The 27039-nt window shown below is 40.4% G+C and overlaps 3 protein-coding genes across 3 annotated transcripts; all 3 read left to right on the top strand.

Annotated features, from left to right (window-relative positions):
• The first annotated feature begins 911 nt into the window (after window positions 1–911).
• Window positions 912–1530, top strand: LOC103721539 (mitochondrial import receptor subunit TOM7-1-like). The gene has a single exon (XM_008811806.4). The coding sequence runs from the start codon at window positions 988–990 to the stop codon at window positions 1204–1206; it is 219 nt and encodes a 72-aa protein (XP_008810028.1). The 5' UTR covers window positions 912–987; the 3' UTR covers window positions 1207–1530.
• Window positions 1531–13552: 12022 nt separating this feature from the next.
• On the top strand, window positions 13553–21169 carry LOC103721540. The gene is made up of 6 exons (XM_039117673.1): window positions 13553–14086; window positions 14180–14217; window positions 15535–15805; window positions 16158–16444; window positions 19825–20118; window positions 20460–21169. The coding sequence occupies exons 1-6, from the start codon at window positions 13682–13684 to the stop codon at window positions 20509–20511; spliced, it is 1347 nt and encodes a 448-aa protein (XP_038973601.1). The 5' UTR covers window positions 13553–13681; the 3' UTR covers window positions 20512–21169.
• A 70-nt stretch (window positions 21170–21239) lies between these two features.
• LOC103721542 (GTP-binding protein At2g22870) lies at window positions 21240–26087 on the top strand. The gene is made up of 4 exons (XM_008811808.4): window positions 21240–22177; window positions 22558–22627; window positions 24268–24430; window positions 25524–26087. The coding sequence occupies exons 1-4, from the start codon at window positions 21652–21654 to the stop codon at window positions 25740–25742; spliced, it is 978 nt and encodes a 325-aa protein (XP_008810030.1). The 5' UTR covers window positions 21240–21651; the 3' UTR covers window positions 25743–26087.
• Window positions 26088–27039: the final 952 nt, after the last annotated feature.

Genomic DNA, 27039 nt, shown 5'->3' with positions numbered 1-27039 from the left:
GCTTTCACATGAAAAGATTTGGTTGGTTTGACTACCCTATTTCCCAGGTATGAGGCTGCGTGCTATTGTGGGCGGTAGTCGGCAATAGCACGGCCGTGTCACGGATCCGGATCCGGGGCGTGACAGTGGGTGAAGTTCTTTATTTTGCTACCAACCAAGGCATTACTGGGCATTGTAGAATGTGATTCTCTGTCGCCATTGTTCACGTATTGAAATGGGGTGAGCGAATCCCTCGGTTCATAAGGCAGTACGTCTTTGACCTTTTACGGGTATTCCAAGGCTAAAAGATACAACGAGTATGAGCAGAGGCAAATAAGATTATCGACCACATGAATATTGAGAGGACTCGATGGCGAAATATTAACTGTTTCATGAATTATCCTCCGGAGGTGAAGTTTTGCCGTTCAAGGATATTCCGGCCGCACTGGAGCAACCAAACTTGTCTGTCACTTGTCTCGCTGAGAGAGAGAAAGAAAGAGAGGCCCTGTTTGGAATAGAGATGAATGATGTTTATTCCCGTTCATCGTCGGGATAACTGCCAGATTCTCGGAGGCGGGTAGGATAATTTTTTTCATAATATTCGGTCAAAACACAGTTTAACTCGGTTAAAGTATACAAAATAAAAATCCAGCAAAATTGGAGGCGAACCAAGCTGGATTAGATCGTTTCATTTATTACTCATTATTTTGAAAATTTTCTTTAGATCCAGCATTTCCTTATTTCTTTTGCTTTGTATAATCTTTTTACTAGTAATATAGTTGGTTGTGCTCATATGAGAGCAGTGTGGGCCGTTGATGTAGTCAGATTAAATTGCTGACTCTAATTATGAATACCTCGACAAACAAATACTCATGGCGCCACCATGGGTGGTAAGCTTACAGGGCGGTGCCCATAACTTGCCCATTCCTAAGCGGCAGGCTCGATGCTCTCTGGGTTTTAGGCAGAAGACCGATCGAGGGACGAGGGTTTTGGACCTGTTGGTCATCCATGGCGTCTAGGGTTTCTTCGAAGGGAAAGGGCAAGGCGGCGAGGGGATCCAGGGGCTCCGACGGGAGGTCGACGGCGAGGTGCGTGAAAACGTGGAGCACCTGGGCGATGAAGAAGGCGAAGGTGATTACCCACTACGGCTTCATCCCCCTCATTATCATTATCGGCATGAACTCCGAGCCCAAGCCTCAGCTCTCGCAGCTCCTCAGCCCCGTATGAGTTCTAGAAATCCCTCCGATTCCCCGATCGAATCGCTGGGAACATCGGGATCGTTCCAGGGTTGGAGTAGATTAGTCGGAGATAGTTGGTAATGGTAGGTCTATAACTCTATCTTTTGTAATTTGGATCCAAAAGAATTGCGTTTGTAATTTTCTTAGATGGGTTGTGATCGACTGTTGAAAATACTTGAAATTTTATGGTTCTGCTTCTTTTCATGATGATATAATTCAACTTTTAATGGACTGAATGGTTAACGTCCATATTGTACTTTAGTTAAAGTCAGGATTCTTTTCGATCTTTAATCCGTGATGATATTGTCAATCATGATTGGAAGTATCATTTTGTTGGTATCGCAGTTAAATATCAGAACGAGATGTTTGGTTAACGTTTTTCTATTCATTTTTAGGCGTTTTTTTTTGAAGATTATATGGTTGCGTTGCTTTTTTATTTTGAAATAAAATTCTCCTAGTTCTTGACTGAGCACTGGTTGATATGATTGTTACTATTTTCTTCTTCTGGTATTGCTGATGCGTGGATCCGTTTTACTATTTTGAACTTTGAGCCATTCCAGTTGGTATATGGTTTAATTGGGGTTTATTCAACGGAAAATGTTCCTATGAATTAGACTATACAAAACTGCTTGCTAGTTTTCTGATTTCATCTGGTTTGAATCAGTTTCGGCCAAGACATAAGCATTCACATTTGGTTTTCATAATTAGTGATGTTTTTCGAATGAGAGAGGGCTATATCTATCTGTTGCTGTTGGTATGTTTATATATGAAATGTTTCAGCAGGAGCCTGACTATATCAAAGACTTCTACAGTTTGAATTGGGTGATGATGCTAGGGGCCTCTGCACTCAAGTGTTTATTTTCTCCGGGTTTTTTTTCAACAATTTGATGATTTATATGAGGTCCATTCTCTGTATGCCCACAAACTTTGGTCAAGCAAAATGTAGAAACACTGCATCAATTGATTTTGCTATTGTTGGTTTGCTTGCTAGCCATCATGAAATCACTTTTCTGCTACCATTCATTTTGTTATGTTTCAGCAATATGCTCCATACCTTATGGTAATTAAACGTTCAAAGATTGTTTCCTGCCTTGTGAAAAATAGTGCTGCTGTTATCTTCTTAGAAAAGGGTATGGGTGAAAACTGATGTTGGTTTAATTTGGTGGCATCAAATGTTGGGCTGGTCCTTTTGGTGACTTCTTTTTAAGTTCTTGTTTATGAGAGGAATACCTTTCTCTTCTGTAAATTATGGTTTTGCAACTTTCTGTACTTCTTAATATCTTTCTCTTCTATGAATTATGGTTTCTTTTCTTCCCATAGGGGACAATGAGCAAATTTGTTTTCAGTCTGACAGTAAAACATGGTTAGGGGTTCACCAGGTTCTGTTTTCTATTCTACTTGACATGGCATTATGATTAAAATCACCAGCACCCAGATTGAAAACTTTTGTAGTCTCTCTGTTCACTTTGCTGATATCGGGTTGCCTTGTGACAGACATCCTCTACCCATAACTGGTTGTTTGATCAAAGACTGGCTCATTGCATGGTAAACTTCTGTTTGGTAATCATTCTTCTTTATGCTCACCTGTTCTCTAGTTCGAGGAAGAGAGCAACATTAGAAATGTCTTGATAAACCATTTGGCATGAAGACAGAAGTATTGGAATCCCACTTCTGCTGATGTGGTGATGTCTATGAGTTTTACTTGTTTTTTCCATCCATATTTTCATGTTTGTACTGCATATGCAACTAAACCCGACCTGTTTACCCAGAAAAAAGTTAGTTAAGTACTAGGGAAAGATTTTAAATGAAATCATGAGTGTGGAAAACTTTCGAAAGTTAGTTATGACTACTTTTCTTATACCTGGCATGCGAACTAGATGCTGTATCTATGGACATATAAAGAATCAAGTACTATACCATCTCTCACAATTTGGTTCTTGCCTAGTTGCTTCTCTGTTATCATCTTTAATGTTTGTTTGAAGTATGTGGTTCCAGAGCTCTTTTATACCTTTCCTCCATCATTTTGAAGCAACAAGGTACCCTCTGTTAAATTGGGATTTATAGGCACTTCGATGAACCCTTAAAAAAAAATTATGCATCTTCGTTACCATTTCATTGTTTCCAAGATTTTCACATACCACTATGATGAAAAAGAGCCTTGGTGCAATTGGTAAAGTTGCTCCATTGTGATATCTCCAAGGCTATCCTTTTTTATGACACAAAAAGAGGAGAAGAAAGAAAACTATGCAAGTATTTTGAGAGGATGAGAAAGTATAGAAATAAAAAGAAGTTGCTGGTATTCCAGTGAGGGTGCCATGTAACTCATCCTCTGTCTGTGATCTTTTTCTTATCAATTAGTTTCCTGAAAAATGAAATGACCATTTATGACTCTGAGACATGGTCTTTCTGCAAGCTGACCAGCGAGCATATATGTGATAAAGAGCATATGGTCTTTTAGGATGGATACATGACAACGAAAACAAGGTTCTAGTGTAGTAGTAGTAGTGGTATAACTTTGAGATCTCCATGCAAAAAGTCCATTCATCATCCAGTCCTCATATTGGAAAATCTGCATATGATGTTTTTAGTGAGCGGCCATGGAGATGCACTGTTGTAGAAGATAGGTACCTTTGTGGAGTTTTTTTTTTTTTTTTTTTTTTTTGAGAGAGAGAGAGAGAGAGAGAGAGAAGAGGACAAGATTTGAGATCCCCAAGTCACTGGTCGCAACTCTGAGTAATTTTGCCAAGTGAATCTGTTGACATCTTCGTATAGATGCCAATATTAATACACATTTATGACTGAAACAGTGTGAAGCTCTACTCCTAATAGATCAGGTGGCAAGTGGCAAAAGATGCCAATCTTGATACACATATGCTAATGCCCTCTCGCCTTCATCTTTTTTCTTCCTCTTGGCCCGGAGCGCCAGCACCGCCACGCAGCTGCCGGCGGCTGGCCGGGACCACGCCACTGGCACATAGATGATACTCCTCATCTCATCTCCCTCTCAATCTATCCAATTTCTCCCTTCTCTCATCTTCCATCATTTTGTGTATCTAATTGGTGAGAAATCTCTCTCCCCCTCTTTATTGTGATTTTGCCCTCTAATCTAATCAGGTTTGTAGGCAAATAATATGAATTGGTGCCTTCTACTTTCCTCCAAGGTAAGGTAGAAGAGTGCTTACTTTTTTTTTTTTTTCATTCTTGTAATGTGAAGAGCTCATACATTTTAAGTAGTTCTTATTAACGAGGTGTTTTATTTTCAAGCTTCCTCAATGGGTTGTGAGAAGAATAGATAAGCTCAGGAACTAAAGGAGCTCTCAATGGTTCCGCTGCTTAGTCATTTTTGGAACTCTCTGCAAAGCCAAGATGGAGAGGAGACTGGGTGTTAAGAATTTAGAAATGAATACCTTCTTTTTTGCAGAATGGGCCTGGAAGTACCACACTGATCGGTTGCGAGCCTCTTATTTCTATGGAAGATTTTTGGGACCGGGAGTGACGAGGGAGGGGAGCAGCTGCTGGTTATTCACCGATTTGGAGGGGTTTAAACAAATGTTTACAGGCATTCTGGAATTGCACGGCTTTTGAAGTCGGTGATGGGAAACTGGTGAGGTTTTGGGAGGATGCCTCGTTCGGAAGAAGACCCTTAATGTCACTTATTTCCTAGCTTACCTGGCTCCAAAGCAAAACGTCACCGTGGCTTCGCAATAAATTGATATTGAAGCAGTTGGGTTGTGTAGCAACAAGAATAATTGGATAAAAAAAAAAAAATTGCATTCAAACTTTAAACCAAGCACATAGCACCAAACTTTGACATGGTTCAGCCAAAATGCCTACATCCATATGGAAATGAGAGATCCACATATGGAACATTGAGCTAGTAAGTAATCTGAACATGGATGAACTATCGTACTTTAGATCCTTCACCTCCATACTTGAAGAGGGTGGGCTTTCAAAGGTTGAAGACAAGCCTATGTGGAAGCTGACAGCCAACAATTCCTTCACTATAAACTCCCCTTACCAGTTCATAAACTTAGGAGGCCTAATTTGTCCATTCCACAAAGCAAACATTATGGAAATCAGGTTGTCGACTTCGTGGTGTTCGTTGGGAAAGTATTAATCATCTGATGTTCCATAGCCAGTTTCCCAAAGCTATTTGGAAGGAACTCAGAGATCGTCCGGGTGTTACAGGAAGGCCTGGGTCCATGATCTCGTTGAGAACTGAATGGAGATGCAAGAGAATTAAAAGAAAATATAGCATGTCACCGGAAAAAAAAACATCAACTTTGGAAGGAGAGAAATGCAAGGGTGTTTCTCTCTAAGAAATCCTCCTTTGCAACTGTTCTGATGAAGATAATAAAACAGTTCAGCCACTGCAAGGAACTTTCCTATGAGATATCTTTATGGTGCCACATCAGGAGTTTGCATCCAAGCTATATAACCCACAAGCTAACTCAGCCAGCGCCTGTTCTGTTAGGCTTTCAGAGGCGAGTCCAAGTAGCCGGCGCTTCCGATGAACTGATGCTGTAATCGGCATATTCACCTCTTATAGCCTTTGGCCATTGTAACTTCCTTACATTAATACAAGCTGGGGAGGAGCCTTGCCCCTCTCCTTTTCCTTAAAAAAACTTAACAAAGTGTTTTAATTGCTCGATCAATTCAATTTTACAGTACAAGCACTTTAACATAAGATATCTTGGCAGATAGAAAAAGCAAATGGAGGAATTCTTTTTGTCAATGAGGTCTATGCGTTTGTGCCGAAAAAAGGAGGCAGAGATTTGGGCTTGGGGGCACTGGAAGAAATTATATCAGCAATGGAAAGCAGAAAAAATATGGTTATATTTGCTGGCTACCCCAAGCTAATGCAGCATGGAGTTTCTGCAACCAAGGATTCTCCAAAAGGAATGACAACGCCATGGAAAACATTGCAACAACTTTTTGCTCAAAGATGGCATGCCAAGGACAGCTTTGTATGGATACAAGTTGTATGATTTGTATCCCAGTTGTACCGTCCAGATTGTTGGAGAAATGTTGAGGGAGCACAGTGGAACAGCGATGGGCGATGAGTAGAGGCTCAGTAGAACCTTTGCTCTTAAATGCCAAAGAGAATTTGAATCCTAGGCTTCATTGCAACTGTACAGCTTGTATCCACTCTAAATGTCCTGAATTTTGTCCCAGTTGTCAAATGCTTGCTGGGTTCCGTCAGACCACTCCATATTCCATCACTGATTTCTTCACTAACACCATATGATTTATTCAACCAGCAGAAAACGAACAGAATAATACAAACTATAATCAAGGAATCCCAAATTTAGACAAAGCTGATTGGAACATAGAAAAGAATGCCTCTGATGCACTTGGATCATCAGCCTTAACCTTCATCTGTGCTTTTGCTGATGACGAGTTGATAATGCATTCCACAAGGAAGAAAACTGATGATCCATCTAGCTTTTCGGCAATGAAGAAGAACTTGAAATTCAGTGATTGACCACCTGAGGCAAGGCATTGGATAGAGTGGCCTTGCATATGTCGGATAAGAGCCTGAGGTGCTGTCAAGGCTGCAACTCCTTGAGGACTTATGGAGCATTCCTGCAAACTGAAACTATTTCAGTAGATTTCATGTAGCACAAAGGTTGTGAAATATAGGAGACAAACTTTTCTCACAGAAAAAAAAAGAGAACAAAATCCTTCAGTAAAGCATCGTAACTTGAGCGGACCACTCCATCTTGGTTGGTCTGGCACCATCCACCTAAAGTGGAGGTCATCTGCGGAATTCCCACCGAGGTGGTTCAAGAAAATCTTCAAACAACTTCATGTTGCTGGTCACATTATGGCCGTCGTTCATGGTGCAATCAAGGCACAGCTCAAGCAACAGGGTTGGGCGACATATGTGGGTCAGTGAGAGGGGCCAAGGCGGTATTGGCTTGAGCAATCTTATGGTAATGAGCTCAATCACTGGATAAGAAGAGGAAAAAAATAAAAATCATAACTTGGTAAAGGTTGGACAAGGCTGCAATTTACATGAATTAAAAAGAAAGCATGTTCAAAACACTTCAATATGTTCTTCCAGGTTTGATAGTTAATCACATTTTGGATTTTAAGAGAGCAATACAAAAATATATGTAACCATGAAATCAACCAAACTTTTGCATCTCCTTATCAATTTTCTTTCAGTTTTTAAGAAGCCTAAAAGGCTCAAAGCTCAACAATAGTAATGTTGCAGTACAACAATAGTCATGTTCCCTTTGGATACTAGGTCATGTTTCTAGCAATGTTAAAGGATGTGAACCCTCAAAAATTGCAGTAATTCACATGCATACATGCAGAGGATATTTCAGCCTCCAGAGTCTTGATGCTAAAAGCTAAGATGGTAAAAATGAGATTGAAATATAGCAGTTGTGTAATTGACGATTGATGAATTCAACACTATACGAATTACCTAATGGCATAAATCCTCCTATCTTATGATCCAATCATTATCTTACATGGCAGGAACATTGAGTAAGTTCCTTATTTAGTAAGGTTTCTCAGTTTGCTCTCAATTTCTTCATCTAAAGTATCCAGTTCAGTTTTATCACAATTTCATGTTTCATAAAAATATAATCGAGGAAATCATGTATGCATTCACAGAATGTTGGCAATCACTGAGGAGAAACTTATGTAAGCTTAAATTTATTGAATTTTACTATTAAATTCATGTTGCCATTCTATTCTGACTATGCAAGTATTATATGGGCCAAGTGGAAAGAAGCGTTAAGTTCAAGACATTGAAACAGAATCTGCATACAAAAATGCGAGCAATATTTGACAGCGGTAAATTTATCGACAATCTTCAAGAAGTGCTGAAGAAAGAATAAAGATGCAAAATTTCAACAGAATTTGAGTGTATTTCTGTCACAACCCAGGACCTCACCCAAAATGGCTAGTCGGAAGTTATTATTTGGGTTCCTTGATCCTATATAATTACCCAAGATCTACCCAGCGAATAATCGATATGGGACTAAACATACACCCGCATGGGTCCTCACAATTTTAATGTTGAAAAACCGTCCTGTGGGGTTCATACTGTTCTGATGCATTTGCCGGCATTAGTAGGCATATTTCTTTAACTGTTTGATTCGATCTGCACTTGTACAGTCCTCTATTTGTCTGAAGCAGCTGGCATTTGACCCTCTCAAGCTACTTCCTTTTTTTTTTTTTTTTTTTGGTAAAATCGAGCTACTACCTTTTTCTGCATTCCCTGAGCTCTATGATGTTGTAAAGCATTGTCATGAACAAAAACAGCAGTTCACCAAAAAAAAAAAAAAGGAGCAGTTGGGGGTAGTTCAAGACAACCCTCTCACATCAGATTATGGTTCACGATTCAAGTTTGCTGAAGGAGCTTGTGCTTGCGCTTGCTGGGTCATGGGTGAGGTGGATTCCTTTCTATGTGGAGGGTTCAGATGGTATCCGATCTCGAGCACGCAATTACATATCCAACATCTCAACTGCTTCCTGTGCCTCCCTTAAGGAGCCAACCTCCATCTATGCTCCAATAGGACGTTCCGTGAGAAGCGCATCCTAGGGAGTCACGTTAACCATTTTTTTTTTTTTTGGTACATCGGCAGCGCATACTAGTCTTGTGTGAGCACAGTCATCTGAATTAAACGATAAAATATTACATAAAGGTAAAGGAACAGATACAGAGCGGTCCATAGAATATCTCTAGAATGGTGAGCAACAAAGAAAATTAGAGATGGGCACTGGGCCGGGCTGCCCACGGCCCGGCACGGCACGGCACGAAGCGGGCCGTGCCTGGCACGGCCCGAAGCGGGCCGTGCCTGGCACGGCCCGCCAACTACAGTGTCGTGCCGTGCCTGGCACGGCCCATTTGATAGGTCTGTGCTGGGTCACAGGGTACTGGCCCGTGGGCCGTGCCTGGCACGGCCCGCTTCGGGCCTGGGCCGGCACGGCCCGGTCTAGGCCCGCGGGCCAAGCACGGCACGGCCCGCGGGCCAGCACGGCACGGCCCATAAGGGCCTGGGCCGGGCTGGCACGCGGGCCTGGCACGGTCCGGGCCTGGGCCCGGCTCGGCCCGATAAAAATTAATGCTTCATAAATTTTTTTAATAAATTAATAAATATTGAACACTAAGGATTTATGAATATAAAGCCACCTTAATGGTAGGGGGTTTGGCATAGACCCCTACCAGTTTATTAATTTAAATCAAAATGGTACATGAAGGGAGGTTTGGACCTTGGTCTGACCTCCAGAATACAATAAAAATATACAATTATAAAAACTTAAGAAATCTTACTAATCATCAGTGATTCAGTGAATCAGTATTCACTCTTCAGTCTTCACTCTTCAGTCTTCAGTCTTCAGTAGTGTTTGTATCATCATCATCAGAGGATGTTGTATTATGTCCACCTTTATCTTGAAGTCTTGCCTCAGCATCCAGCCAATCCTTGAAGCAGAGAAGCATCTCCACCGTTTCGCCCGTCATCCTACTTCTCTTTTCGTCAAGAACACGTCGACCTGCACTAAAAGCGGATTCCGATGCTACCGTGGACATCGGCACAGCTAAAATATCGCGTGCAATTGCAGACATAATAGGATATTGATTTCTAACACTCTTCCACCAAGATAATACATCTAGATTCTCTATTTGATTTTCATCATATGCAGACTGAAGATCATTTCGTAAATAAAATTCTAGTTCACTACTTAAAGATGAAGAAGATGAAGAGGAACTTGAAGCATGTGTGTGTCTTCTCTGTGCAATGAATGAAAAAATAGATGACGAACGAGAACTACTAGAAGGAGAAATAGAGGTTTGTATTTGTGTTCTAGATCCACGAATTTTTTCATCATATATAGCATAAATATCATAAAGAAGTTGTTTTACCTCATTTTTAGCAGATTCAGAATCTTGATTCATATTTTCAGAGTATGCATCAAGTAAAATTAGCACGCCATTTAATTTAACTCTAGGATCAAATACAGCAGCTAAGTTATGCATAGGACATATCTTGTCCCAATACTCATTCCATTTAGATTCCATTAGGTCAATAATAGGCATTAAAACATCATCATATCTATGTTCTGCAAATTTTTGACTAATTATATATGCTTGTTGTAAAAATGAACATGAAGTAGGGTAATAAATACCAGAAAGAACATTGGTAGCATTATAAAAACTAAGCAAAAAATCTTCCAAAATTTTTCCTTTATTCCAATCAGTTTCAGACAATGTAAAGCCTAATCCACGATCATTAATATATGCACTTAATAAGTTCTTATATGGGTATGCATCATGTATCATGCTATATGTGGAGTTCCAACGAGTAATTACATCAAGTTTAAATTTTTTAAAACGTTTACCATGATTTACGCATAATTCCTTAAATTCTTGAAGTCTTGATCTTGAAGCATGAATAAAAGAAACTGCATTTCTAATTTTTGAAATCACATCTTGAATCATGCCCATGCCAGCTTGAACAGAAAAATTTAAGATATGACATGCACATCTAATATGCAGTAAATTTCCATCTAATATGGGATGCAATGAGTCTTTTAATAATGCAACAGCAGAATTATTATTAGATGCATTATCAAAAGTAATAGACATAATTTTATCATTAATATTATATGAACATGCAGTTTGATAAATTATATTTGAAATTTGTTGCCCAGAATGTGGAAAATTAAAAGTACGAAAAGCAAGAATACGTTTATTTAATTGCCAATCATTATTAATATAATGAGCAGTAATGGCAATAAAACAATTACTACCTACAGATGCCGACCAAATATCAGAAGTTAATGAAATTTTTACATTTAAAGTAGAAAGTGTTTCAATTAAATTTTGTTTCATTGCTAAAAAGTTGGTCATAGCTACTCTTCTAAATGTACGCCTACTAGTTCTTTTGTAAGCAGGTTGTAGGTTTAATTGAACATATTCTTCAAAATTAAAAGATTCACATAAACTAAAAGGTAATTCATCCTTAACTATCCATTTTACAAGTGCTTTTCTTTGATTTTCATGATTATATGCAAAATTACCTACAAGTAATCCCCCTTGTATATTAAGGGTACTTTGAGTTTGAGCATGAGAATCATGCATCCTATGACTCTCTTGATGTCTTTTTAAATGCCCTGTTCCCCCACTACTACTACAACTATAAAGTTTGGCACATTTTTTACATTTAGCTTTCCAGACTCCCTCAACCATAACTCTATCAAATTCATTCCATACAGCACTAGTCCTCTTACGAGAAGAGGTTTGACCTTCACTCGGTTCACCAGTTCTAGAGGAACTAGGAACATAGGGTTGGGGATTAGTTTCTTCTCCCTCAGAAACAGGAGGAATGCCAAACTGACTTTCCTCAAAAGATGACATATCTATGATTAATTCAAAAAATAAAAACTAACCGCAAGGAGGAATTGAGTAGAGGGTCGGAGGGCAGAGGCAGAGCCGAGATTCCGAGCTTCCTCTTGTGCTCTCAACAGAAGCGACCTTCTCTTCTCAACAGGAACCTCCTCTTGTGTAGCACTTGAATAAACTAAAAATTAAATTGCTAGAAGAGCACTTTAGAAGAGAGAAATAATAGCAGTAGAGAAGGAAAGAAGGAGAGATTTGGTGTGGTGAGAATGAGGGAGGAATGGGCTATTTATAGAAGCCCAAAATTTTTTTTCCCAAAATACCCCTCAATTCAGCCGTTATTGGACTGTTGGGAGGGGTAAAAGGATCATTTTCACGAAAATAGCCGTTGAAAACGGCTATTTTCCTCCCCCCTCTCCAGACGGGCCGTGCCTGGCACGGCCCGTCTGGAGCCGTTACGGGCCGTGCCAGGTACGGCCCGTTTGAAGCCGTTGCGGGCCGTGCCTGGCACGGCCCGTTATCGCCCGTTACGGGCCGTGCCTGGCACGGCCCGTGGCGTGCCGTGCCGGGCCCGGCCCACCAATAGAGGGGCCTGGGGCCGGGCCGGGCTGGTGTTCCGTGCTGGACGGGCCGTGCCAGGCACGGCCCGTTTAGTCCTTAGGCCCGGTGGGCCTGGGCCGGGCCGGCCCGTTGCCCAACTCTAAAGAAAATGGGCCGGCCCGGCCCGTTGCCCAACTCTAAAGAAAATGATCCAATTGGCAGCTCTGTCTGCTAGAATATCTCCCCACTAGTCTCATGCTAACCACTTTACTCAGAAAATATTGCCACTATAAAATTCTGGCCAGCCAGGATTGTTTATTTGAAGTATTTCTGGATGTCAAGGTACTAGTTTGCATTATTAAGGGCCCGATGTGCTTCGAAGTTTGTGAGCTTTGCTTGGCCTGCAATTGTTGTGTCCAACTGTGTTTCTTCTACGCAATCAGGTAATCGTGTTGCATGTCTTTATCTGTGGAAAGATATGATAGACAAGCAACTCGGGGCATGGTCCATTGTTCTCATTTTACCCCCAGATTTTCCATATGAAGAACTTTTGTAATGAGGCATCCAAACGAGGTACTCCATTCTCAGTTTCGTCAATCTGTTTATAATAGATGGCATTTTGTTAGATCTATTTACAATAAATGGGCTTTTTAGTGGATCAACGATAAGGGAGTTGAGTTTTATGTGTTTCCGAGCCTTTCGTTCACCCATCATGTTCATCAGCATTTTGCGGTGGTATTCATACCCAAGTTTCACCCTAAAGATCAATTTTTGGACAGTTGATTAATCTTCTAGTCTTGCGTGAAAGTCATTAGCATATTTAAGAGCATGTTTGGTTAGAGGGCATTAGACTTTAGAATAGGAATGGAAATGGGACCCTCCATTCCAATTGTTTGATTGGAGAGATTTCTATTCTGAATTTTGATTTCAGGAGGATGGAAATACATCAATTCCTTTAAATCCAATATGGATTCTTGTATAGTATTCGATTTCTATTTTAATTACGATCATGAATCAAATGCATTGGAGAACATGGCCATTCTGATTTCTACTCCAATATATTCTCATTTTAATTCTAATTCTAATTCACGCTGCGAAAGAAATGCAGCCTAAATTTAAAATCTCATAGCAGTGTCACTATTGGTGGTCAAATATTCCACACATCTAAATCTAGGATATCATGGCTAGCGTAATATGCCAAGCGCCATGAGCCAAATGAGGATTTAATATTTATGACCTGCCATTTTTTGATGACCGTTTATATACGTGATGGTTAATACAAGACGTATGATGGAACCAAAGTTCCCCTGTCTAATTATTTGTGGCCAATATTGTGAATCATAAAAATCCAACGGTTCTACAATTTCGGACCATCAACCGATGATGCGGCGAGAGACTGCCTCTTCCTTTTGCACCGGGAGTCTGGGTGTGATCTTACCCGGTGATAAGAACTGGGAACTCGCTTGCGTTCGCGTGTGCGAGAACGCGACCACAAAGGTCATCGCCCAACTCCCGGCTTGTCTCCTCCGCCCTTCTCTCTGTCACTCGCGGCGAGGGGAGAGCAATGGTGTCCGCCTCTCTTTCCTTCGTGCTCTACTCCTCATCTTTCTATTCGTTCCCGTCCAAATCCCCTTTCGACGCTTCATCGGTTCCATCGATCCCATTCCCTCGCTCCTTGCGAATCGCTGGACCCCTAAATCCCCGGCCATTGCTCTCCTCTCTATCTTCGTCGTTTTCTTCTTCCCGCCGGATAAATTATCCGAAGGCAAGAGTGGTTGCGAAGCTCTCCGCTGCGATCGATGATGATTCCGCTGGAGCGGAGCAGTTCCTGGAGAACAATTCCATCTCGGCTTTCATGAGATTCAGAAGGGGCGATGGGGGCGAAGGCGACGGCGGCGGCGAGCTGCAGACGGCCGTTGTCAGCTATCGGAAGAAGTTTCCGTGGTCATTGCTCGATCCATTTCTCCAGGTAGTTGCCCGGATCTTTCTATCTCTGTCCCCGCTCTTCTTCAGTTTCTTCATCTTCTTTGGTTATTGATTTGTTTTTTCTTCGTCTTTGCAGGTGGATTTGGTATCGACAATCCACATTGCAGACAAAGAGTTAGTTGGCTTGACTTAGATTTTCTTTTGTAGATTATAGAGGTTTTTGCAATTATAAAATATCTTTCTTAGAAATGAACTTAACACTGGATGATGGGTTCCCCTATCTTTACATCACAAGAAGAAAGAAGATTGAAAGAAATAAGAAAACTTAATCCTGATGGTTATGACGAAACATTTATGCCACGGTAAGTTTGCTTTATTGTGACCTAGGTGTCGTGGGTTGGGGTTAAGGCTGTGTATATCTGACCCTCCTCAGACCTCTTAGGTCGCCCTTTTATTTGCAGTTGCATATTTTCTAGAAATTTTGATACTTGAACTAAGAACCCATCTACTTAAAATGGTGTTCTCATTTTTCCCCCATTCGTATGTCAGTTCGTTACATTTTGCACCACTTCATGCTCAATCATTGCAGGTTCTTTGTCTCAGATGTACTGATTTTTACCCTACTCTTCCCAATTTTAACGAACATTCATCCCATCATTTCCCATCTTCAAGGTGTTCATCTCATGAACAGTATTATTGCCAAAAATGACTCATATTGCTGTGTTTTATTGGGGGGGAGATAAATCAAAGTTTTGTCATTTAATCTCCATTTGTTGGTACATAGCAGCGTGATTAGTTGCTTCATCAGTATTTTCTTTTCATTTTTCAGGTCCCCTGGTCAGTTCCTTCACTGGGTTCCTTTAGATTTATTTATTACCCAAATTTCATATGCTATTTGTGCCTTTATATGAAAATGAAATATTCTGGAGTTGCAAAAATTTTCTTGATAGTCTTTGAAGACCTGAAGATATTAAAATCTCTAGATTTATGGTTTTCAGTTTATCCAGATTTTTCACCCATGATGACAAGAAACTAGAGAAGAAAGTTATAGCATTTTGTCCAAGTTGTCAAAGGGACTTGGTATGCCCTTGTGCTTGGAATTGCTACAGGCATACCAACGATATGCTTAATCTTAAGGGAGGCCATATGATGCTTTTGTTAGAATGGTATGCCCAAAAAAGTGCACATGTTTGAGAATTGTGTGAATTATCTTGTAGAAGCTTCCCACAATTTTGAGGTCACCATATTGTCTTTTGCTTGGCCTTCATCTTGTGTACAACAAACTTGACTGCAGGATTCTGAGAACAATTTCACACCCTACAGACTTCAGAATGAGGAGATACCTCTGCCAAAGCCGCTCTAATGAACAAGTTACTCTGTTTGCTGCATTTAAGATTGAACCACTTCTTAGTTTAGATGAGACCTAAGTTGAATATATTCTTTCATCAGCTTCCAACATAATTGAGATTGGGTTGTTACTGACACGTGCAGATACTTTGAGACCCTGCAAAAAGGACTTGAACTTTATGATCGTGTCCTCTATGAGATGGTGACAAGCAGGGATAACCTAGAGAATAGGAGATACTCAGTATCTACTAAAAGGCCAAAAACTTCACGTTCTAAGGGCTTCAATATTCTTGGATTCATTCAAAGGAAGATGGCTCAAATTCTTTCGCTGGATTTCCAATTAGATTGTCTTAATTATGAGGGTGAAAATTGGCATCACGCAGACCTTGACTATGAGACTTTCAAGCTACTTCAGGTGCTTTTCCTCTCTTAGTTTCTCCCTCTTGTTTGTATGTTTCTTCAATTCTTACCCCATCTTCTAGTAAGTGCAGAACTTAAATTCTTTTCATTATTGAGGTCCCCATAAGATTCTGTTTTCTATTTTAGAGAGTTATGGTTGTTTAATTAAAAAATTCTAGCATTCTTGTTACTTCCTTATCACCTGTAAGTCTGTCAGTAACTTAGATAATGCATATTCTTTCTATTATATAAATGTACATATTTATCTCGAAACTGCTATTTGCTGCTTTTGTGAAATTCAATGATGGTTTGGTTGCTAACAACTGAATATCTCAATTCAACTAAAACTTGTCATTGATTTCCTCTAGCATGAAAGAGGCGAAAGCTTTTTCACATTTGCAAAAGACATGACTCTCAAATCGACAAAAGCATTTGTGCAACCAGCATCCATACGAGATGATCTTGGGCCTTGGAGATCAACGCTACTTTGGGCTTCCCGGGTGCTACCCATGCCACTTGTCGGACTTTTTATCATCAGCAGCATTTGTGCACCTTTGGAAAGTCAGACCGCAGAAAAACCTGAGCTAGAAGCACTGTCGAGGCTGGATTTTGGAGCTGCGATGAAGATTTTCCTGGCCAAGCGGCTAACTTCAGAGTGAGTACTTGTCCCCTCTGTACTGTCATACACATACAGATTCATGGCATATTAATGTACACCGTCTTCAATTTGAAATCCACAGTCTTGCTCCATCTGTCAGGCTCTGTTCAAAGCTACCCACAATTGATGTTCTTTATTGTCTATCTTGAAATCTTTGGCAGAGAGGAGGGCAAATTTGCATTTCTTACATGTAAACTAACATTTGTTGCTTGTTAATTTGTTATAGTTTATGTACATATTGCATATAGTATAATTATAGGTGCTCATGCTCATGCCTATACTACCGAGGTCATCACTTTTTTTCTTTCACGTTGATGAAATTTTTCTAAAAATTATATTTACTGTGTACAAACCTTCCACCTAAAGGAAGGATAGTGCCCACAAATAGGTAGCTTGTTCACTTGCAGAAGCAGATCTCATATTTTATGAAAAGATAATATTTTATATCCAAAGAAGAACCGGAAAGACTAATATGATATTAGTCCCATGACATGTACACTACACAAACAAGAAAAGTTGTAATCAACTTGCCAGCAAATTTATAAAAGCGAACTCTCTTCTTTTTTGGTTAAATTACCTCTATCATACCCATTTACAGGAGATTGTGTCGTTGACATGTTTAGATGGACTTTATGTATTGTGGTCGACATGGAATAATTTTGGCTCTCTCCTGGGCAAATATATTGATATTGTGATGGACATGTTCATGTGATGTTGCTCCTGCCATCGTTTCTTGAATTTCTATCTTGATTCTTTCATAACTACCAATTAGAGTTTGGAAGATGGAAAATATGTTATTTCTAAATGCACAATGGTTATATTTATTCCATGATAGCCAACATTGGTAGTATGGTTAGTTGCACACACTAGAACTCGTATTCCCGGGAAGAGTTAGAATGAGGAATGACAATTTGAACATGCACAGAGCTGACCAACTTAGGTGGAAGTGTTTCACCTAGGTCTAACAATTTTAGTATTTTTTCTTTTTCTTCTTCATATCTTTTTTAAACATTTTTTCATATTTCTCAAAGTTGTCAAAGGCTCAAGGCGTTCTCTTGGAACTTAAGCACAAAGCACAAAGGCAGCCTTAACAAAGTAAGGCTATATGTGTGCGGACATGTGATGTACATATCTTTGCACATAAGTGTGTGCATACGTTTACACAAGTATGTTGGCAAGCATGTGCACAGACATGTGTATGCATATTTGCATATGCATATAAGCATTCTCATGGACATACGTACATAATATATTTGGTGGAGCCCAGAAATCGACCACAGCAACATCACATGCACAAAACAAACAATCAAGAAGGTCCTCCTTTTTTTAACATCTAAGTGCTTCAACGGAGTGAATGCAAGGCATGCATTTTGATGGGTGAGGCACTAAGGTTCTTGGGAGTGCCTTCCACTTCTAGGTGCGCCCTTAACAACACTGATATTTCCCCTTTATAGTTATATGAAACCAGTTTCAATTGCTTCAAAGTATTATGGCATAATTCGGAAGTACCAGTACTGCCATCAGCTAATTGAAATGTGCTCTGATATCAATTATTCAAACCTTGGTCACAACACTAGCTGAGAAGTTGCTGTTCTTCTTGTATCATAATTATTCCTGGCCCTTTCCTTGAAAACATTATTATATTCTTTATGAGGTTAAGTTTAGTTTTTTGTATTTGGTAAATTGCAGCAGAGCATGTTGACTGACAGTCATATCAGTTCATGGACCATTTTCTGTCTCCACTTCTTAGCCTGGAAGTAAATTATTTCTCTCAAATGTTAGTGCTGAATGAGGTGGCTTCCTTGGTACCATTATCTGCAAAATGCAAATATTTCTATTCTTGCCACATGTTTACATATGCATGCATCATGCACTATGTACACTGTTGACATGTCCTTGTATGGAAACAAAAGAAAGTCTATGTCTACATTATCAATGCTTGATCTCACATGTCAGTGCTAGCTTGTATAATGAATATAGGTATAGCATTTGATCCAGTATATGCATTCATTATTGTTGTAGCTTAGCACAAGAAAGAGTTTGTGCATCGGTCTTCAAAGTTATCCTTCATAGAGTTTTTATATTCATGTGCCTGAGTATCCTTGCTTTCCATACAGGGGATGCTTTTACTAATTAGGAATTCCCCCCTCTTCTTCTTCTTCGTCTTCTTTTTTGGGCTTTTAGGCTTCGTTTGGTTCAGGAATAATGGGAATAGCAAAAGTCATGCCTCTAGGAATATTTATGATACAAGCTATTCCAATTTCCATTTGGCTATTATTTTTGGAATACTTTTGAATGAGGGTATTTTGTCTGTAGGAAAGCAAAAAGTAGCAGAAATGACACTTTTTTGCCAAAGAATAGCCTATCACATCTCTCCCATGGAATGGCCATGCCTGTCATAAGCAAGTTTGACTGGCATAACTATTCCTTGAACATGCTGTTTGGCGGGCATAAGACTTATTCCAAGCCTTGTGTCTGCTTTATGCCTGAACAAAGTGCTTTGTTAAGGAAATCACTGCAGCTCCTTTTAGAACTCCACATCATTTATCATTAGGAATCCTGATTTTTTCCTCCCCAAAAACATAGGCTGTGAAAGATATCTTTAAAATTTAAACATCAGAGAATAAAGTACAAAGAATCAAAGATGATGCTCCACTGTATGTTAACAAGATGATCAGGAGAAGAGGGGCAACAAGCAGAAAGAAAGTAAAGCACAGAGCAGAAATTTGAAAAATTAAACCAAGAAAGTTGAGTCAATGGACCCAAGTCCTGCATCATGATGGATGCACCTCCAAACTTCATCAATCCTTGATTTTCTTGTTGCACATTTCACTCATACCTAGACTATAAGAGTCATTCTCTATCCACTATGGGCTTCTATATCTTACCTAGAGTCACTCAAGTGGTACACTAAGTTACACATCTAATAAGTGTGATTTGGCAGCTTTTGTTCTAAAAAATCGAACATCATACAGAGCCCAGGTAAACTCTTGATAATATTGGTGCTGAGAATTCCTTTTTCATCCACTGACAATATGCTTCGTCCCCTTAAAATCCCTTCTTTGGCAAAGTTTTCTGCAATAAAAGTTTATCCAATCTGGAAGAAATATGCACGCATCGAGTTATCATAAACTTAATTTTCACAGAGCCCTGAAAGAGAACCTATTGAATGATTTCACTATTGATAGACCGTTGCACTTTTATATCTTATGATTCTGGCAATCGAAGGAACTGAATGCGCATCTTTGACAGCTGTATTTTCCATCTGATATATCAAATGAAAAGCTGATTTTCCACTTGCTAGTACAGTCTGAAATGTTACTGTAGTTTCATGAGAATGTGCTCTAACGTGAAATGTCTGGAGTTTGTTTGTGAAGGTTCACAGCTATAACTGCAGCCCTAGAGGAGAAATCAGTTATAATTGGCGAAAGGAATAGAGCTGCGACTGTGGCATTGCATAGCGCAATAGAGAGTGGGAACAAGAGAGTAGCAGTGCTGTATGGAGGTGGGCATATGCCAGACTTGGGAAGACGATTACGTGAAGAGTTTGACATGGTACCCTGTCGAGTGCAGTGGATAACAGCTTGGTCGATAAGGAATCGAGAGCTTGATAGCAACTCGCTCCCGTTCCTTAGGACATTGGCCAAGCTATCAGGTTGGCCTCTGAACAGGTACGAGACGCTGGCTTTGTTTATCTTCTCATCGGTCCTTGCACTGGATCTCTGGTTTTGGGAGCTCTTCTTTGGCACTGCAGTGAACTGGGCTTCCTGGGCTGCTTCTGAAATCAACCTATTCACAAATTACGTGTGGGATGTGACTATTAGCCACTATTAATGACCTCAAACAACATTATACTCGGCCTTCTTGTAAAGGAAAACCGTAGCTTTTCTTTCCATTTCTTTTACCTGCCTTGGTGTCTCTTCTCTTCTTCAGCAGTCAAGAAGATACTTGTATATGGACATGTAAATACCATTTAGTTGACTGATTGATTTAACATCTCAAAAATTGCTAGGTCAGATATGAGTGGAAGATGGTGCATGGTTGCTGACACAGAGTCTGCCTAGACAAAAGTTGTGTCTGCCATCTAGAGTAGGAGAATGCCTCTCTAAAGCTGTTTCGATTTATAATCATCTTGAGAAGTTTATTTTAGCTGATGCTGCACAGTAAAGGTCACGGACTCACGGTGCTTTGGAGTCAAGACAATACCTATCTAAGTGTTTCAGGCATTGTCAGAGCACCAGCCAAACGGTCTGCCATAGCACTAGTGATGATCAAACTCGACACGACCTTATCAGTTTCTGAATCCTGGATGTCCACAAGCTCCTCCGGCCTAACCTCCAAATTATGCCAGGTTGAGCCCATAGACTCCCTGCGACATGGTTAACATGTTGAGAACTAAGCCCACGAAGATCTAGATCTTGGATAACGCAGCTCAAGAATGGGTTCTTTTCGTCGTAGCTCAATCAGGTACAACCTCAGCCTGCAACCAAGCAGTTAGTTTGGGTTGACACCAACATAAACCGTATCCAACCATTGTTTCCAACTGCATCCTGATTGCTTCATGAAAAATTTCTGGCTGCAAACTCAGTTTTGGAAGAGTATCTAAAAGTTATGCTGCCGTTGTGCTGCTCTTACAATATTTTTATTGTTCTCTGAGAATTTATTTAGTTTAAGCATCAGATGATCATCTACAGGACATTTTTTGATAAGAAGATTTCTTCATCTTTGTTGTTTCAGATTGATCTAGCGTCAAAGCAAAGATTCGAGCATGATTTACTCTTTCCAACACCATCCTAGGTATGGCTGGCATTAGAACCATCGTCATTCGAACACATGGATCACTATTTTGCCATCTCAAAGGTGCATTACGATCTTCTACTGCTTGTTATGGCCTGAACAGTCAATCGCCAAGCTCTCCAGCAACTCAACCAGCTTGACATCCGGAAAAAATTGATTTCCAGCAGCAACAGTTGGGAAAGTCTCAGTTCCCATGTATAACTAAAAATCACACAAGTGCAGCATAGTCGCAACTGGGGGATGATACAACGCCGGGTACGAATCGAAATCGGTCTGTATCCAGGCCACTCAGACCCGAATCCAGTAGTAATTGGGTTTTGGTAGCGGTCCATTCTCTCTCCGCCCGATTTTATCCGCGACTGAGCCCATCTCAGCTCTTGCTTGCCCCGCGGCAACTCAAAACGACGATGCTCCTCCATTGCCGCAACCTCCCCCGCTTCCTCTTCCCTATCTCCTCCTCCAACCCGCCGCCGCCCTCCCTCTACGCGCATCTCCTCCTCTTCCCCAACAAAAGAACCGCCTCTGCCTCCCTCTTCTCCCGCTCCGCCTCCTTCGCTCCCCGATCCCATCTCGCCGTCCCCCTCTCCGTCCCCGTCTCCGCCCCCTCGGAATCCTTTCTCGACACCGACGAGGACCACCAGATCAAGATCCCCCTCGAGAAGCTCTTCGTCCCGCCGGAGGTCGAACTACCCGAGGGGTCGACGGCGGCCTTCGGGAGAGTGCTCAAAGGGTCTAATATCGTGCTCGGCACCTACGCGCACGACGCCCAGGTGACCACCGCCGAGTTTGTAAAGAGCAGCGTCCGTACAGAGGACTGCCCCGCCGACGGCCGCCCCGAGTTCGCCCTCGTCGGCCGCTCCAACGTCGGCAAGTCCTCTCTTCTTAATTCCCTTGTCCGAAGAAAGCGCCTCGCTCTTACCTCCAAGAAGCCCGGTAGGTCGATTGCAACTTTTCTTTCTTCTCGATTCTTTTTTGGTTGTTGGAAATATTTATCTCTGCACCTCGTTCTCGTTTCATTAGGGTTTAGGGTTTGTGAGCATGTAGGAATATCGAAAGAATCTTATCAAAAAAAAAAAACGTACTATTGCCATTTAGCATTTTTTACTTTAATCTACAAGAAATTAACTGGCATCGTGCTCTTTACTGTAATGTTTTTTTGGTTTACATGTTATATGATTATATCCTGTTCTTGAATTTATTGAATGTAGTTTCATCCTGTTATAATGATTGATTTTGCAGCACCGCTGTACTGAAATTCTAATATTTGCATAAAGGTGATATGATTTACACAAGACTGTTATCTGGAATTGCAGGTAAAACTCAATGCATCAATCATTTTAGGATAAATGATAGTTGGTATCTTGTGGATTTGCCTGGATATGGGTAAGATCGAACTCCCAGCTTTGAACTGTTGGTATTCTAATTGTACTACTTATGATTGTACTGATTACATGCTTGGAAAGTTACTCCTTTTTCTCCTGCATGTGTTTTATACCCTGATGTACATCAACCGTTTGACTGCTTATTTAGTTTTCTGATTTAAATTTGAAACTTTGCGAGCCTATCTAGAATATAAATGATTAATCATTTGCTTTTAGCAACTATTTCTTTAGATTGAACTAATGAAGTCTTTTAACCAACGGTCAAGTGATGGAGTGGTTGTTGACTAGGACAAAATAGCAGGCTCCCACATTGAAATACTGGTTGTGTCAAGAGTGTGCTTGGGATTTGTTTTCTTAGTGGAGGCTGGGTCAATCACTTCACTCGGAAAACACTAAAGCACAAACTTTGCCCCAAGACTAATCAATGTCAATGTCATCTTTGATGATTAAAAACATATAGAATTAGCATAAACCACTCTCAGGCAAGTCTTAGGTATCATATCTTCTCGTGCCAAGGATTCTTACACAAGAACAGTAATTGTAATCACAATCTTGCTGATTTCAGTTTGATGCTTATCTTTAACTTTCGTGGCAATGCACAATGGAGTCCTTTGCAAGTTTCTTTTGTGCATTTGTTGATTTATGGAATTTCATTATTCACAATCATTTGCTAATTTCCACTCATCAGCATTATCAGCCTAGCAATGGTCTCCTATTTTTTACCTGTATAGCCGCAAGGTGTGTATGCATGTTAGTTGTCCTTGTTAATGAAAAAATAGGACCAAACTCCCTAGCTCTTAATCTCCTTAACCTAGAGTATCGTATACTGAATGGCAAGTTGCAACAGGTAAAACCTAAGCGCTTTGTTAGAAATCATCTGTGGATCCTTCAATGTGAGAACTGTTGATTTTGTTACTGCTAGAAACAATCCATCAATATAACATCCACCCTCTTATCCTGCAAAAATAGCAAATTAGTTGAAAGTACTAGCAGTTTCTAATATTTTCTAATTGTGACTTCCCTTCTCAAAACTTTCCCAAGGATATATTCCAAATAACATGCTTCTACATACTCAAAATATTAGGCAAGTGCTGTAATCCAGGATGCCTCAAATTTTCGAAGCAATCCAGATCGTCCTCCTCAAAACCTGAGATTCCCTTTCAAAGCAGGATATTTTATTCGTTCCTGATATAGAATTGAAGAACTTTGAAGAAGTTTTCTGTCGTTATAAATTTTGATTCTCCTCTCATCCCATCACGTTGCTGTAAGCCTGAACTATTTCTTTTTATGCATAAGAAATGTTATATGTGATGAATTCCTAGCGTATGTGGGTTGATGCCAAATTGCCAATATATTGCACAGTTGGATAACTGTTTTCTTGGTCGTGAGCCACCTATGACACGATGTTATGTCTGATTGTATGAATGCATAAAAAACTTTATCTAAACCCACAAATTATTGAGTTCTTGGGGTCCAAACTATAGAGGAAAAAAAATCATTCGTACAGCCTTGTCAACTAGTTTACCTGCTCGAACAAAATTGGGATGAGTAACATTTGCAGTTTAAATTCAAGTAGATGGTCTTATATTTGCTAGATTTGTTTTTCAGTTTCTAACTGTTGTCAACATGCTTGCTGAGCAGATATGCTTCTGCGCCACATGAAGTACGGACTAACTGGGAAAAATTTACCAAAGATTACTTCCTCAACCGAGAAACATTGGTGTCTGTGCTTCTTCTTATAGATGCCAGCATCCCTGCAAAAAAGATTGACCTTGAATTCGCCAGTTGGCTCGGCCAAAATCAGGTAAGATTTTTTTTTCTTGATTAGCTTTAATTTTGGGTTAGTGGCAGTTTTTTCTCCCCTCAAGCTCGGCCAAAATCAGGTAAGATTTTTTTTTTCTTGATTAGCTTTAATTTTGGGTCAGTGGCAGTTTTTTCTCCCCTCAAGCATAGTATTGGCAAAAGCTTAGAAATAAGGTTCTTTTTACTCAACACCTGCTTTGCTCTGTCCAAGTTTTGGTTTTCTGCAGCACTGTATAATGACTGTTTTAGCTATTATAATGGTTTGTGATTCACTTCTGCTGCATTATTATAATATTTAGCAGCCTGTAAGCAGTGGCTAATCTGAATATGTTCCTACAATAATGGTACTGTTCGTTCTCACTTTTACAATAGTGTTAATTAGTTGTATTTATTGTTATGTAAAAGTGCATATAATATATATTTTAATACTGATCTGTGATATGCTGTTATAAGCCAACAGACATAGTGGCTTGTGGCAGCCATATGACTAGGATTATATTGAAGAACAAGTTCGAGAGAAGAGATTCTTTATAACAGCCTCTTTGGGGAATAATGGGTGCTGCGTTTGGATGCTGAATAGCTAACCAGGGAAGATAGATTAACCATTTGTAACCACCCCTGAACCAGCCAACCAGCGGTTAAGGTCATCCACTGTTTGGTTGACATTGATGAAATAAAGGTAACCATGTTAAGCAGATGTTGGGGACTTTGACTGAATAATTTTAACCCTTGCTTTTTAGCATGTGTTCAACTGGTTAAACTGATAACCTGCCCTTAACCAGCAGGCAATCAGATATGGCGGTGTATTAATGAGGAACTTGGTAGAAATCATTTGATGTGTGTGTAATGTGAGGAAGTTCAGAGGCAAGGAAGTTTAAAGCTATAGGAGCTTCTGTGGTAGTAGTTGAAGTCCAACTCTGTTAGGGCCGCAATTGATGTTTTCCGAGATTTATGTTTATTATCTTTCACTTTGTAGGACATATGTTTGGTTCAGCTCATAATGTTTCTAGTTTATCTTGCTTGGGTAGATAGTGATATAGCTAACAATCTATTATGAAGATATTTATCTTTCCATCTTGAACTTGTTCTCTCAGATTCCAATGACATTAATTTTCACGAAGTGCGACAAGCGCAGGAAGAAAAAGAATGGTGGTAAAAGACCTGAGGAAAATGTTGAAGACTTTCAAACCTTGATACGGGAATTTTTTCAGGCAGCACCACCATGGATCATGACTAGCAGTGTTACCAACCAAGGTCGGGATGAGATACTATTGCATATAGCTCAGCTCAGGAACTATTGGCTAAAACATTAGAAGATCAAATCACAGCCATAGAAAAAGCATGATTTACTATAGATCTCCCTGTGGGTCCATAATTGGTGATGGATCTGACAACAGAATCCTTGCCATTATGATGCCTGGAGTATCATCAACTTGATCACTACGACTGCTTGACTTGGTTTTCCTAGGGCATCAAGGATCTAGTTGCTGGAAACAAGGTCTGAAGAAACCTTTCATAACACTAACTTGTTATTATCCTGTCTGTATCATCATCATAGAATATTGCACTTTTTGAGCTTTCAATTGGATCTGGCGTTAGCAACCTATTTTGCCTCAGGTAAAGCGCATCATTATATCAAAGCAAAAGCTCTTATCCAATGCTTTCATGTCACAGTAAGAGTAAAATGCATGGCGTTATACTTCAAGATCTTTACCGTGTCTTTTTGGTAAGAGATCCTTCCTGTGTTCCCCTCGGTAGAAAGATGTGCAAAACCCTGCTTGCTTGCACGAGGGTTGTACCTGGCCTTTTGTGGGTTTCATGTGATACAACGTACAGGTGGTGGGGTCTAGCGTTGGTCACTCGCCAACCACACCAAGGGGTTTCTTTTGCTCCTTTGGCGTTGGTCTTTTATGTTGTGCCTTGATTGAAGTGAGGTAACGTCGGGCTGATTTTGGAAATTTGGCACTTGTGAATTCTTCTAACTCCAAGCTTGATTTGGCTAAGAATGGAGGATAATTTTCTTTTCGGACCCTTAGGCAATTGAGGCCAATTGCAGACTACTCAAAGAGATGATTGAGGCAGCAAATGGCTGCTTTGATTCCAATTAAAGAAAGGAAATACAATGAATCTAAGAAGGGCTTGATGTCCCAACCTTAGCCTAATCTAAGGAGGGTTGATATACCCTGCCTTAGCCTAAGTCCCAAATTCCTTGGGACCGAAATTAGGCAATTTGCCTACCCAAGCCTATGCGGCTAAACACACTCTATGGTGGCTAAACAATGTTCTAAAAGTCCCCTCAACTCTCCTCACTTAGGCCTTTATACAGGTCTTTACATTGCATGGGAGGCCGCCATGTGTTGCTGCAGTTCTGATCTTCTCCATAGCTTGATAACTTGATGGCAACCACTGCAAACCTTGCTCTTATGATGGCTAATGAGATGGCATGGTTGCCATTCAGTTGCTGATTGGTTCGGCTGGTGGTTCTTGGCATTGCCTTAGCTATGGCTGTGGCATGCAGATTGGCTGGGGTTGTGGCCTTGCGGTGGTTTCCTGCTGTTGGCTGGAGCTGGCATGGCGAGCTGGCTAGATCCCTTGTGCGCGCGGTCTGCC

The sequence above is a fragment of the Phoenix dactylifera genome, unplaced genomic scaffold (genome assembly GCF_009389715.1).
Source record: "Phoenix dactylifera cultivar Barhee BC4 unplaced genomic scaffold, palm_55x_up_171113_PBpolish2nd_filt_p 000257F, whole genome shotgun sequence".
NCBI lineage: Eukaryota > Viridiplantae > Streptophyta > Magnoliopsida > Arecales > Arecaceae > Phoenix > Phoenix dactylifera.
The sequence above is the reverse complement of the archived record's forward strand: the minus strand, read 5'-3'. Positions and strand labels throughout refer to the sequence as shown.